This window comes from Anopheles marshallii, chromosome 3 (genome assembly GCF_943734725.1).
Source record: "Anopheles marshallii chromosome 3, idAnoMarsDA_429_01, whole genome shotgun sequence".
NCBI lineage: Eukaryota > Metazoa > Arthropoda > Insecta > Diptera > Culicidae > Anopheles > Anopheles marshallii.
Window position 1 is genome coordinate 52,443,926 of NC_071327.1, and position 15,022 is coordinate 52,458,947.

At 38.8% G+C, this 15,022-nt stretch overlaps 3 protein-coding genes across 3 annotated transcripts; 2 read left to right on the forward strand and 1 right to left on the reverse strand.

The window, feature by feature from the left end:
• Positions 1-3,387: 3,387 nt before the first annotated feature.
• LOC128714860 (uncharacterized) lies at positions 3,388-3,990 on the reverse strand. The gene has a single exon (XM_053809741.1). The coding sequence runs from the start codon at positions 3,988-3,990 to the stop codon at positions 3,388-3,390; it is 603 nt and encodes a 200-aa protein (XP_053665716.1).
• A 619-nt stretch (positions 3,991-4,609) lies between these two features.
• On the forward strand, positions 4,610-4,945 carry LOC128714672 (uncharacterized). The gene has a single exon (XM_053809548.1). It carries the CDS (start codon positions 4,610-4,612, stop codon positions 4,943-4,945), a length of 336 nt encoding a protein of 111 aa, XP_053665523.1.
• Positions 4,946-6,908: 1,963 nt separating this feature from the next.
• LOC128714886 (keratin-associated protein 19-2-like) lies at positions 6,909-7,394 on the forward strand. Its single transcript, XM_053809767.1, has one exon. The coding sequence runs from the start codon at positions 6,909-6,911 to the stop codon at positions 7,392-7,394; it is 486 nt and encodes a 161-aa protein (XP_053665742.1).
• The last annotated feature ends 7,628 nt before the right edge of the window (positions 7,395-15,022 follow it).

Below are 15,022 nucleotides of genomic sequence, written 5' to 3' on the forward strand. Positions count from 1 at the left end.
GTTTCACACGCTTGTTAACTTCAGTAAACCATCGCTGGAGGTTGGGATTGTGGGAAAGACGTTAGAATAGTGACGTGTGGCAGTTGGTTGCGTTCTGATAATAGCGCCGAGAAAACGGCGTAAGCTAGAGACAAGCAAATGCAGTGGATTAAATTATTGCTCTTATTTTAATATAGTAGCCAATTTTCAAATTATTTTCCAATTCCATTTATTCAATTATTTAACCATTCTTCCAACACCCAACGCACGAAACGCGCTCCGCTCGCTCGACTTAAGCGCACGCAATGCAAATGAATGATAAAGCAGAAAATGATAATGTTCGCATGTGCGCACCACGAGTGTGTCACTTCCGAAGTCCGAAGAGAACAAGACAACACACCTGTTCGTTCCTTATTTTTGTCATTCGCAGCAGAGCCCGCGATTAGAAGACACGTTCTTCGCCGTACCTAGTAGTAGCGCTAGTTAGGACTTACAAAAACAATCAATGAAAGTGGCTCTCTCTTCTTACTATTTTCTGTCTTCATCTTCACCAAGCATCATTTGTGTTTTATGCATTGAGTGCACGAGTGCGGGCGCATGAAGTTTCTGATACCTTAAGAATGATGTCAGTTTCACCAGAATCATCACGCTTTAAATGAATGGAATGAATTCTGCGCAAAAAATGAGAGAGAGAGATAGAAACTAATAGAACAAATATAATGCAAAGTTCGAAACAGTGAAACGCAGAGGAAAACACACGTACACAGCTAGTAAAGAAAGACTTTTACAATTTTAAATTATTTATTAAAGTAAAACAAGAAATACAGTATATGTCCGTGAAATGAAATGAAGAAGGAAAAGAAGAAGAAAACCAGCGACAACATGAAAATCGAAAACATGAAAATGAAATATTACAATAGAACAAATAATACTATCGAAAAATGGAAAGCGTTTTGCAATGTGTGTGTTTGCGTTTGAACGAATGTTTTCCGTATCTGCACGTACGGCTGAATTGCAAGTTGAGAAATGGTTTCATCCATCATTTACACATTTGTTTTACGACTTTATAAATACCTCATTACTTTACTCATGTAGCACAAAAGGTACGCAGCATAATATTTTTTTATATATTTCGTTTGCTTTTATCTAGACAATGTATGTTTTTGTTGCTTTTATTAGTAATGTTTGTATGCTTTCATTGTCATTTACTATCGCTTTTACATTACTTAAAACACACATAATCGAGCGGCCAATGTATTGAATCCTTTGCGGATCAAGCGATTGCTGTAGTGAAGAGAAAGAGAAGACTAGAATGAAACGAAATAACAGCATATTAATGCAACATTAATTAAATGAAACAGCAACAATACAAGCGTATATATATGCGAATGCGCAAACAAAGAAAAAAAAAGCAGAACTCTTTTCGTCAGCAGAGCATACAACAAGTTATTTCTCCTGTGATCATGGATGTTAAACTTAAATATACTGAAACACATAGATTAACGCCTTCAACGACAGTACTAAACGATAAAATGTACTGCTGAAGAGGGCAACCCAACATTGAACGCTAACAAAGGGGCTAGAAGGAGCAGGGGACGCTTTCGAGTGGACGCAAACATGTATGAATAATTATACTGAATACAATGAATCAAATGAGCCATCGTTAAAACTACACCGTCTCTGTAATGCTCTGGTTAAGGACATAGACAAATATTTGCCACCACCACAAGGAATGTTGGAAGGAAAACGCAGGGATGGAAGGGAAACGCAACAATGTGGGGACGAGGGGACGAGTTTAGTTTAGCTAGGTAGGATGATTTTGAAAGGACATGAAATGGGAACAGGCGAAAAACGTCGTGTCAGGCGGAATAGGTGGTGTTTAACGAAGTTTACAACATTTTGTGTGTGTGTGTGTTTGTTTGTTACCAGTGAAGTGATATTTAGAGGAATGTTGTATTTTTTTCTTTTTCAATATAACTCTTGAAAAAATCACACAAATACCGTACCAAATGAAGGAACCGGAACCACAGTGAGCGTCCTTATACACACTGAAATCATATTCTTTTCCCCAAATGCATAGTTTATACCGCCACGTACGGTTATTTAACGGCAAACCAAGCAAACGACTAAAACCAGTTATATTCCACTTCCACACTCGCTCTATCTATAGTTCCGAATGGCTTCTAACACACACAGTTGTGCAAAATGAAATAGATAATTTTTCAAATCTTTCCTAAACACGTTCGTTCGTTGAGCAGTTGAAAACTAAAGCAAAAACACTTAGTGTGAAACCGTGACACAAACTATCTAAAGATACTTAAATACTCCCAGTCGGCGTCGTTGTGCATCGAACGCGGGTCACTACCGAACTGGGCAAAACATTCAACACACAGCAATGAATGACGAAAACTCCAACCTAATGCGCAACCTACTACTGCAGTAATGTAATAGACAAATTACTATAAATAAATGAAAGCAAAAAGGACAATTTCAATAAATATAACAGCAGCAACATAAATCAAGCGTTATTTAGTTGTCGTTTCGTTGCATTATTAATGAAATTACTACTTAGTAACTAGTTTAGAATATTTTAGATGTATATAAATTATCGAATTAATCATTGCAATTGAGTGTTTGCTTCAAACCCCAATAAAGTGATGTTAATAATGGAAATTTTCATATATGGCTGACCAGTGTGCACTTGCGATGAACAAGTTGAGCATTGCAATCCCCATCGCTAGAGGGCGCGCGCGAAGGGTTTTGAATTTTCATTTCGCTCACCAAGCTACCGTCCGTAAGCGGTATATACTATGGTAATACACTGTGGTAATAATGATGAACATGATGCAAATTGTTCAATTTTCCCTTTTGTTTCTAATGCTCGGTGTTACATTGTAATAAATGTTAGTACATTTACTTTGAATTAATACAATTCTTCTTCGATAGAGGATTATTAATTTCTTAATACCTTGAACAGTCGGATAAAAGGATAAGGTAGATCAAAGAGTCTCAATCGAGGAAGCTGCCACCGGAAGCTATGAGGATGTTGAAGGAATTCTTTGGCAGATCCTTCCGAAATGTCAAATGATCAGCGTATGTCCTATGGTCTGCCAGGGAAATTTTATTCCTCTCCATGTGTGCATGCTGTTGGAGTTGTTCGAATCTAATCTAAATTCGAGATTATAGGCAAATGGAAAGTCAGTCAGGTCTATTGTTCAACATAAACAAACTGTAAATTGATTTTTGGTCAATGTTATGAAGTACTTGCAGGTCATAGCATCGAATGTTTATTTGATTAACAGGACACACTGTTTCATTGCTCAAGATAGTTTGATTTTATTGTATTGACATGTTTAAGAAATCAGAATTGTGTATATCATTTCCTTACGAAGATTCGGTGGTCGTTGCCTACCCAGTAGTGGTAGCCTCCTCCTCTGAGGTGGTTGCCTCCTCAGTAGTGGTAGCCTCCTCAGTAGTGGTAGCCTCCTCTGTGGTGGTTGCCTCCTCAGTAGTGGTTGGTTCCTCGGTGGTAGTTGCCTCCTCAGTGGTGGTAGTTGTGGCCTCCTCTGTCGTCGTTGCAGCTTCCGCAGTAGTCGAAGCTACCGAAGTGGTCGGACTGGCAACGGAAGTTCCCTCCGGTGCAACGGTACTGGTGGTGGGTCGGTGGAACGGTGGCCTCAACCACCACGGACGTCCATGTCCACCGAACGGAGGACGCGGAAGGAAGGGTGGACGGAATGGAGGAATCCTTGGAATGGGCCACCACGGTCTGTTGGGTATGGGTCTGAAGATACCGATTGGTTGAATTCCTGCATTAGCTTCAGCCGATCCGGAAGCATCGCCAGACTGTTGTTCGCCCGTTTGATCGCTTTCTGACGAGCTACTGCTAGAATCACTGTTCTGGGATTCGGATGGCGGTGCAGGTCGAATGCCTATACCAAAGTTGGAAAAGCTAGCAGCGGAAGCTACCGCAATGGTTGCGGCGGCAAGGAATATGATGGAAACCTTCATATCGTTACCGATTCGGGTCAGAAAACTCCAAGAAAGGAACTGATGAGTGTTGCTGTGCAGGATGCGTCTTATAAACCAAATTAAGCTGAGTAATTATCAATTATTCTGCATAGTAAATTAAGGCGGAAGTGTTGACAGCTAGTCGGACAAATATTTAACTGCATTTTGATTATGAAATCAACAAGAGAGCCAGCATCGAAAATTATCATTGTAAAACGTGTCTGGCGTTCATTTAAGTTAACATATACCAGCTACTGTTTGATGTGCGATAATATAGAATTGTATACATTCTTATTAGTATACATTTACGAATTACACTACTCTTCAATGCTCATTTAGAATGTTTTAACATTTTCAAAGACGTCATAGGGCTTTGCTTAAGCTGTTTCTACCAATTCTAAGTTGATTAATGGTCAAATAAATTCATCATCTCCAGAGCCTACCCGCAAAACATTGACACAACTGGCACAAGTTCAATAAACAACCTGCATTAACGGTAGCAGTTTGAAATATTTTGAACTGAGTGTATGACGATTTTAAGTCACTTTGCTAGCTATATAAAGTGACGACCGGCCTGGATGACGACTGAGACCTCTTTTTAACATACAAGACGATAAGCATGAAGTGTATCCTATCGCTCCTGTCCGCCCTCAGCGTGGCGCTTGTTGTGGCTATTCCGGCCAACTTCCATTACGGTGGCGGAGGCGGTTACAACATCAACGGAACGAGCCAGAGCTTTAATTTTTCCGGTGACAGCAACAGTTCATCGTCCCTGCCCGATTTTGGCCAATTTCTACCAAACCTGACGCAGCCTTCGAATGGATTTGGATTCCCGCAGTTCGCGCTTCCCTCATCGTGGAACAACTTTACCGATGCCATTTCGTCCATCTTTCCAGGGTTTGGTGGAGGTTTCCCATTCTTTGGCAACGGTCAGAATGGTGGTTTCTTTGGTTAATGTGAACAAATTGTTTGTAGCAGGGAACGTAGGGAACGCAAAAGTAATAAAACCGATTTAGAAGCAATCAAAAAAGATTTTTTGGAACTATATTTTACTTCCGTGTACTTCGGCGACTTAGCGTTGAAAATCGCCAGCTAAGAACAGAAGAAGAATTAAGAGATTTTGTAATAAGCAATAGTTTTGTTAAGAGGTTTTAACCTTTTCAGGTTTGTTAATACTACCGAAACCGAAATATTTACAGCGACAATTATGAATAATAATTAATAATGAATGAAGGGATAAAAAATAATAAGTAAAAAATAATACGGCAATGCGTCAAGAACAGTGAACAGATATGGTTACTTTCCCAACGAGTTATTTCATATGTTGCATATGTTCAAATGTTGCTAGAAGACATAATGCTTAACGGTTGTTTCAAACGAAAGAAGAAAAAACTCCAGAATGTAGGCAATACGCACAACTTAAAGATCAACTGAGAATGGTACTAGGGCAAGTGTGCCAATAGCGGAGCAATTACTCAGCATACAAACTAGTGTTTGGTGAATCTGATTCAGATTCAGTAATTAGAATTAATCTTTGAATTGTATGAATGAATCTGAATCCCTGTTCCAAAGGTTCTAAAACCTTATAAATTAGTGATTCTCTCCAGGAAAAAAACAGGTTTATCATTATTATTTTTATTTCTGTAATACGATTTTTTTTTATTTTAACCTAAAATAATTACTATCAAACAAATCAACTCGATTGGTTAACGCAATCGAATGCTAACAGTGGTTAAACTTATTTAATTTTTGTACAAATTATTATTTAAGAAAAAGCCTACAAAAAATCATGAATCTTATGAGCGTTGAGAATTGATTCCTGATTTAAATGGCTCCTCTCCAAAGATTCGTGAGAATGACTCTTCTCATAAGATGCATTAAGCACAACACTAATAAAAACAATTAAACTATGTTGGCGGTGTTTCTAACAAGCAAATGTTTATGTTTCCACGAAATATGATAGAAAATTCGTTTCTCTTTTAAAAAACGACGATAACGAGAGAAATTCATTAAAAAACGCCCTTTTTTACAAATGTTTTATTGTACCTGTAATCGTGGTATGGTTCCTATTGTGGTTGTTTCATGTCCCAAAGGTGGTGCTATTTTTTGTACATTACTTTTTCACTAATACCATAACGTTTCCCATAATGTTGAGGTAATGATCGAGATTCGATTTTCATCTTCCGTAGGACCTGTGTGCAATTTTTTTCCGAACTTCGGGGTTAGCACCTCAAATGGTAAGAAATGGAATCCCAAGAAACTTCGTGTTGGCTACTACGACCACTAAAGGGAAACGCTTGTTTTTAGTTTCTGTAGTTAAAAAAATGAAATTACACTCACTGACCGCATTAATGCTAAAATTAACGATTTTACAGCATATTCGTGAAGACTACAAGCGATTTTATTGATTTCCCTGTCATTTTAGGCGTTAAGAAAAAGATGCCTTTGTATTTCAAACGATTCGTAAAAGACCGGAGAACATTTCGATTTCCTATCACTACTTTGATTACGTTTAGTTTGTCGTAGGGTTTGTATTTTATTCCACTACTACCGCTTCTGGTACACTTACCCTACAGCGTTCACATTGAACCCTTGAAGTTGCACACATTTTCGCCCCTCTTTATTTATTTTATCGAACCTCTGTTTGGCTAGTGTCATAGAGTTCCTTCCTTGTTGCAAAAAACAAAAAGATGTGTCGCAAGGTTAGCTATTCACTTATCGATTTTTGCATTCGATTATCATCTGTAATGGAAGCTGTTTCAACAAGCCATTACGAAACCAACCAAACATTGATCCAAATGAAATGCACGGTGCATTTTTGTGTGACATCACCGAAGTTTACTTCGGGCGATATAAAAGTGGCAGCTCCACCAGTAAGCATCATCATTATCAGTGAACTGTAAGCCTCAATAAGTAACATGAAGTTAATCTTGACGACTCTTTCCATCATGGGAGTGGCGATGGTGTACGCTTTGCCGGCACATCATCACGGTGGAAGAGACAGTGGATCGCTCAACAACTTTACCAGCGGTAATACAGCGAACAATTCCTCTGGTATACCCAGGTTCGGGTTCAATCTACCATCCAACATTCCAGGTTTTGGAGACGGTCAACAATCCGGACAGCCATCGTCCGGAAATGGACAGGGTCGGGGTGGTTTTCCGGGCTTTGGTCAACAGTCCGGACAACCATTCTTCGGAAATGGACAGGGACAACTCGGATTTCCAAGCTTCGGAAACGGTCAACAATCCGGATTGCCATCGTTTGGAAATGGTTTTCCGAGCTTCGGTAACGGTGGACAGAATGGAGGTTTTCCTTTGATCCCTAACAACGAGCAAGGAATTGGAGGATTGCCAAATTTCGGAAACAACCAACAGGGCGGAAACTTTCCGTTTTTCACATAAGAAATGAATCAGCTCTTGTCACAGTATAATAAAATCGAAACAGTCGAATGGAAATACAAGAATTAGAAAAATAAAAAAAAAACTTACCAACAGCTCAAATTTATGAAGGAATATACATAAAGTGAATAGTAGTTTAACAACAACACAACTAAAAGTGATTGTGTTAATAGAGTATGTGGAATAACTGCTGAAATAAAAAGCAATCATATTTGTATTATTGGAAGCTTCACGGAATACTTTAAAAACATGCCGTACTAAAATGGATCACAATTACTGCCTAACTTTTCGATATCTTCAGTGCATGCTTTCAGACGTTGTCGAAATAAGGATGAGGATCTGGTCAGTTACCAGCCAGAGATCGTCTCGTGATCCTCTTAGTATTTTGATGAATTATTCAACGATCAATTTAACGAGCAGCTAGAGGAACCACTCTTAGATTATGTCATGCTATTTCTACCTAGCATTGACGAAACCCGAAAGGTACCGACGGAATAGTAGCCGAACTGACCAAAAATGGAGGTGCAGCAATAAAGAATAAAATTCATCGGATTATTGGAATCTTGGTATCATCTACCCCATATACAAGAAGGGAAATAAGCTAGAGTGTAGCAATTACAGGGGTATTACGGTGTTAAATACCGCCTACAAAATATTCTCCCTTACACTACAACATCGTCTTGTCCCATTCGTTGAAAGGGTTGTTGGAAACTATCAGAGCGGATGCCGAAACGGTAACTCAACTACTGATAAGATTTTCACCATGCGGCAGATATTGGAGAAGATGGCGGAGCAGCAGCTACACTCCTTCCATCTCTTCAACATAGCGCTGGAGAGTGCCTTCCGCGACTGGGAGGTGGAGTCTTCGGGGACCATCTTCTATAAGTTAATCCAGATCCTGACATACGATGATGACATAAACACAAGCCAAGACGGATAAGAAAGTAAGTTGATACATCTCACAGTACTAATGGATTACTGGTAGTTGTAATGTAATTACTGGAGCACCTCAATCCTCTGGAGGTTTAAGGTCTGGGAAGTTAACATTTGGACCGGTGAAGTTGCTAAATCCATATCCATCTTTATATATCCAGTATATCCGTCTATTATGAAATAATGAATGAAAAATGGATGAAGAAGTAGAATGGAGAAGGGTCGAAGCTTCTAAATGGCGAGTATTACATGTTAATACCGCTAATCTTCGGAAAATGATAAACAATTGTACATAAGTCAAGTTTACCCTGAACATCCTGTACATAGCAATGAAAGTGACTAGTTAAATTAAATAGTCGAAAAAAACTCTCAGACGTTACGATTCTTGATGACAAACCTTACCTTTATAAAAGTGTAGCTAAACAATAATTATGGACCATTTATTTCTCCATATTAGAGACTATTGTAATGCGATCTATTATTTTATCCATCAATTTGATTACAAAAGGTTTAAAATGTGCGATTATCTATCGATCCACCCATCCACCATCATCCACTTGGCGCGCCACATAAAACGTTTCAATGTTCCAACACCAGCATTATGGAAAAAGTTTCATTTCCTGCCCACCAATTTTCCTGGGCACAAATTTTCAGCAATTCCGCAAACGCCAAATGAACCCCCGCGCCACACGCAACGCAAAGCAACGTTTACGTCCGCCCCACGCCGTTAAGCGATTGGAAAGCATGCCTCAGTTTTAATGAAATAATAATGAAATAATTCTCATCTGCCCCCAAACTGCATTAGCCGCGGTTTAGAATGATATCACGCTTACTGTACCACCATGCGCCTCATGCCTGCCCAAAAACCACTGCCCAGCCTACTACGCGATGCAAAATATAGACTTCGTGTTTACGTCCATTTCACGTCGATTCCGGTACACTGCCGTTAGGTTGATTGATAGTGTGGTTGTGAAGCAAAAAAAAATGTTACCAACGGATGGGCATTTTTTTTTGGTGGGCTGCAGATTCTTTGGCATTCGGAATCATTACACAATCCTAGACGGGGTGAGGGAATTCAGAATATTGCCGTTTTTCGCGTGTGCCTAGAACCCAATTTATTTATTATCCAATTACGATCACCTTGGGATCCGTTAGCTTCTCCGATATGTAGAAAGAAGCGTAGAGATGTAGCGATGAATGGAAATCAATCAAAACAAAATCAAACTTTATGCCCGCTGATTTAATTTAGAGCTAATTACACCGAACTGTAAATGGTAGTTTGTGCATTTTACCATTGGCAGGCCGGGAATTACGGGTGGAATTTATTGTGCGATTGCATAAGAGCACTGCTTGTGCACCATTGAAGGGTGTGGTGCATGCGGTAGCTTATCGGATATTGATTTCCGTATACCAATTTTGAGGCCATTTTGCATAAGACCAGTTATTGTTTGCACATTTGAGGTGAGGTGCGAGCAAAACGCAATGAATAATGTCCCTTTTTTGAGACGTCCCAAAACCAAAACATGTTACGTCAAACGATCGATGTCGATCGCGTACTTGCGATTAGCGTTTTGCTATGCTTTTGTGTGTGTGTGTGTCTGTAGTTACCAATCGCTTCAAGTTGAGGAAGAATCAATTTCCCTTTAACCAAACTTACCATTGGTTGCTACTCGAAACGATGGCACAATGGCGCACTTGTCGTACGTTGAATTATTAACATTTCGTTAATGACCAAATGGACACCGGTGGGACAAAAATACAAAAATGACCGGTGCTGCCAGGGAGTTTGCAAACGCCGGCTGCACGTGGTCTGGCAAATCAAAGTACGGACACACTTCCATATGAAAGTATTAAGCGTGTTAAAAAGGCACGCCCGCATGTGACGTGTGTCATCGACAATTAGCTTCTGATTATCAACCAGGGGAGCCCTTATATAATGCCAAAATAAGTCTTTAAGCTCGAATGGCACTACTATAGCATAACTGGCATCTTCTTCTGATGAATAAGTTTGTCAGTGCATTTGGGTCGGTCGGGCCGGCTTGCAGGCGCTCACTGCGTACGACCGTTCGGTTGATCCAAAACTTGCTGACAACAAACAGTGTCCGATTGATGAATGGTGCGGTCGTTGGGGATTATGCTATGCGCACAGACACACTATTTCGACCGTGTAACCCTATTTCACATCCTGCATAGCATATTGATATTCTGATAACATGACAAAGGTTGACCGCTTTTTCGGGTGTTTGGCATGACTTGGGGCTTTCTTTCCGTGCATGTATGCGGAATTGGCTCCCAGTGGATGGTATAGTTTCTTTTGTTTGTTTTTGAGTGAGTTAAGTGAATGAAATAATAAAAATCGAGTGGTAGAGATGCTTGACAAGACGAATATGTAATTGTATTTGGCTGATAAATGAAATGTAAAATGTACACAATGTATAAAAATATAACACTTGTTGTTAAAATGCATGCGTAATAAAATAGAATGTTGCAAACAAACAAAAAACCAAAAAGAGATAATACGAAAACGAAGTGTTGGATAAGAATTATAAAATAGTTAAAAACCTGATTTGTAATTAAATTTGTAATTACCATCAAAAATTCTAAAATTCTATAAAAAAATCCTAAAATTTTAAATAATAAAATTAAACAGATATTAAAAATAGTGCAAAAGGTCAAGTGAATAGTGAAATAGAAACCACCAACTCAAACAATTGTATACATTACATGATCATAAGAACTAATTATAAATGTAAATGTATGATTATTAAACAATCATATATTGAGTGAATACATACACCTTACTATAAAGAAGAAAAAACAATAAATCTCAATCTGATACCAAAAACGAAAATAAATAATTAAAATCAGCTAACTGAACTGCAGTTTGACAACAATAATATAACAATTAAGAAAACTAACCCAGTAACACATAAAACGACGGCAAAAAATGAATAAAAAAGTAGAGAATAAATACAAAACAATTAACATTAAAAAATAAATGAATAAAGCTTTAATAGAATGCACAAGTATACATACAAAATAACAAAAAAAAATATAAATACAACTCGACAAAGCAATAAACATGTTAATAATCATAGAATAGATCATTTGCAAGGGGTTTAATAGGAAGAGGTGATTACGAAACAATGAGCTCGTTTTGCTTCGCCAAACCTTTATTTCGCATCAGTAGAAATAGAACAAAGTTTCTTCGTAGGAAACAAACGATACAATCGACACTGCATCAGAATCCGCTCGACGTAAAGCGTAACACCAGAAAGCCGCAAGGGAAAAGATAATTAAATTACAAAGGAAACGAAAAACGAAACTTATGATGCAAACCATTCGCACATCATGCCATCGATAGAAAAGCGATCCAGCCCGTAAGGTATTGGTTGGCAAAAGGCGAAAAACGGTGACTATCTGTTCGAAAGATAGTTACAGTTAAGTGTGATAATGAGGCACGCTAAGGCAGATGCAAAAGGGATGGATGAACAGTGCACTAAAACGGCAAACGTTGCATAATGTATGGAAAAGAAAGGGAACACACATGCCGAAGGTGTACATACATTATTAGGAGCCGTTAAAGCATAAGCAACATCTACAGGTCTGACGACTGAATATCGTACGTCAATGGCCGTTTTATTTGTAGTTCCAGATTTTTTTTTTCGCAACATTTCTGCGAGAACGATCCTCTCGCCAGTTGGTTGGTACGTTTGCCTTCCAATTTGTACAGTGAATACAGCGAATGCTTACGGGTGGATAGTACTAGAGAGAACTAGAGTCGAGCATAGCAAGCTGGGTGTTCTTAAGCCACCTGAAATGGTGTGGAACTCGGTAGCTGAATCAGCATACGAGAAAACGATCCACACGCCACCGAGCTGCGGGCTGCTACCGTACGGGTTGTAATTTACATCTGGAGCGCTATAATTTACCCAGTGCGGACCCCAGACTCAGGCTTCTCTTCCGGCGGTAATCATCCTTTCCGAGGAAGTGTATAGTGCTGGGCCGATGGGCGTTGGGCGGTTGGGCGCCTGATCTACAATCAAACGGCTAAATTGTGCGTAGAGCAGCGCGGTGTGTTAGTTGCTTATTTGCCAGCCGAGTAGTGTTTTATTCTGCCAGGTTCTAGTTGTTGCTTCTAGAGCAGTTTTTTTTTTTGCTCTGTGTTGGAGAGTGTACTGAAACAAACTGATAGCGGGATGAGTTGGATTAAGTGAGCGACGTTTGTTGCACTTTGGGGAAGATAGGAAATGTATTGTGCTAGGTTGGGAAACACGCTTAATCTAACTGATCGCAGCGAAACAGATATGGATGAGCTAACAGTTATGGCTTGGGCGAGAGGAAATGCGTTAGGTACGGTTATCTTTAAGGCATCAGGCATTATTTTGATCGTTACTTTGTAGCATAAACGATTATGAAAGTTCTGGATTAATTCTTGCGCAACGCTCTTGCAATTAGCAGCCTACTTAAACCCTTCAACTAAATGGTAATATTGTAATTAAAACAATTGAAAACCCGTGAAAAAATATTGTTACCTTGCCACAAGTAAAGGATTTCTGATGAACTTGTGATAAATCTCTACAAAATGTAAAAATAAAGCGAATTAAAATGATAAATTTATAAATAAATAAAAAAACATGTTATAAAATAGCAAACAAAGCATTTGAATACGAAACAAACAAAACTGAAGTATCTAATGGAAATATAAATAAAATGAATTAAAGAAGAACATGTAAAAAGTATAAAAATGTAAACACAAATGAAACCGAAATGTAACTAAAACATAACATAAGTCAAATTGAAAATTAAAACTGTTACAAAAAGCTATAATAACCTATATAAGTTATGTACAAGAAGTTTTTTAAAGATACAGTAATATGACCGAAACGAAAAAAGAAGGGTTGATAAAACAAAATTGATTTAAAAACTCATATTTCTAGACGGTTTAATACGTCATGAAAATCGTTAAAATTAAAACCCCAATGAACTGAAAAATTATGTAAAATAATAAAATTGCTAATAATTACATAATTAAGCAAACACAAAAAGAAACGAAACAAGGTGCTAAACGAAACAATCGTAATCGTAACAATGATTAAGGAAAATAAATAATATTTACTACATTTGCAGGTGATGAATGAAGTACACATCTAAAGCAAATTTTTACTTTTGATCATTTATCCACATTTTATTATTTAACTATCTTTTCATACTTCTCTTAAACAGATTTTACGCGTGTATGATTCACAAGTATGGAGAAAAAATCTTTCTAGTAATTTTTATAGGTCACAAGCTGAGATACAGTTAGGTGTTTGTATGAACAAATAATAAGAAAAAATCAATTGCATAACTACCGAACAAATGAAGCATAATAGCCGATAGTACACGCTACGCTTAAAACAAACAAATAAGTGTGCTTGCTATCTGCCTGTCTAATCAGCTGACCGAAAAATGGATTAATTTACCAATTTCATCCTACAAGCCAGATTAGCTACCATGATGATTACAATACGAATAGCTGCCTTTAATTACAATCATTACCGCCTTTAAACCAAGTGATCGGTGACTTGATGCAATTGGAAAACAAGACGAAGCACACTACCGCTCGTACGCTTAGCAGCAAATCATGTTCACCGCCCATCGATTGGAACGTACCAAAATGGCAAATTGTGCAACACCAGCAACACACGACCCTGAAACGTGCCACGGAACATCGCACACAGCGCAAGGTTAATGCTCTTGCGAGATTGCGATTGTGCCCAGAAGGAAGCACAGAATGCAGATGAGAAATGATGGAGAAATTGGGTGAAAAATTACATCACGCCATGCTCGGTAGAAAGTATCCTCTCGGTGTGCGCGCAATTAGTGTTGCGCTTCATTTACGCTTCTTTATGCAACCAGTTTGCGCTGGACGTATAAGGAAGTGTTTCATTAAGCGAATTCTGTTTCATTATTCTGTGGGCCGAGGCGAAATGCGAGAACTGCGGCAGGGAGCGGAACCGTGTTCTGATGCTGATTGGAGAAGATGAGTGGTGTATTTAAATTGTAAGCAACCATGTTGGTTGGTTTTCTTGGCGAGTTGGGTTGCGTGTTTTTCTTCTTCTCCACGCAAGGGACCGAAAATGGCCCAGGCTGCATTGGACATAATCATTCCAGGAACGTATTAAACAGCCATACATGTTCCAAATGTTCTCCGTGCGCAGCTTCCCACAAATAATATTTCGTTTTAATCGGATCGGATCAAACACATCACCGGGCCGAACATGGCCCCGTAGGCGTGAGTATTGGAAGTTTATAATTTAGGACACCGTCCACATGTTCCCATCCATGAGTTTGATGACCATTGTACGCCAACGTTTGAAACTGATCGGGACGATACAACAATTTTGGACATCGAAGTCCAACGCACTTTCTTTCCGAAAAATCAGTTGCCATCGATTGCTTTGCCGCGCATTTTTTACCAGCAGAGGATCAATAAATCCCAAATGTTTTTGGGGAGTCCAATCGCGCATCCAAGTGGTGTCGGTCTATTTTGGTCGCATGTAGATTGAACCATCCATGCACCTGCCCAGCGACGCGGGCTAATAAAACCAGGGTAAAATAAAAACAAGGTAATAATGATCGCATACAGAAAACTCATCTCCAGATCTGGTGAGGATAATTCACGGTGCGATCGGTGCGTCAATAGGAAGATGGCT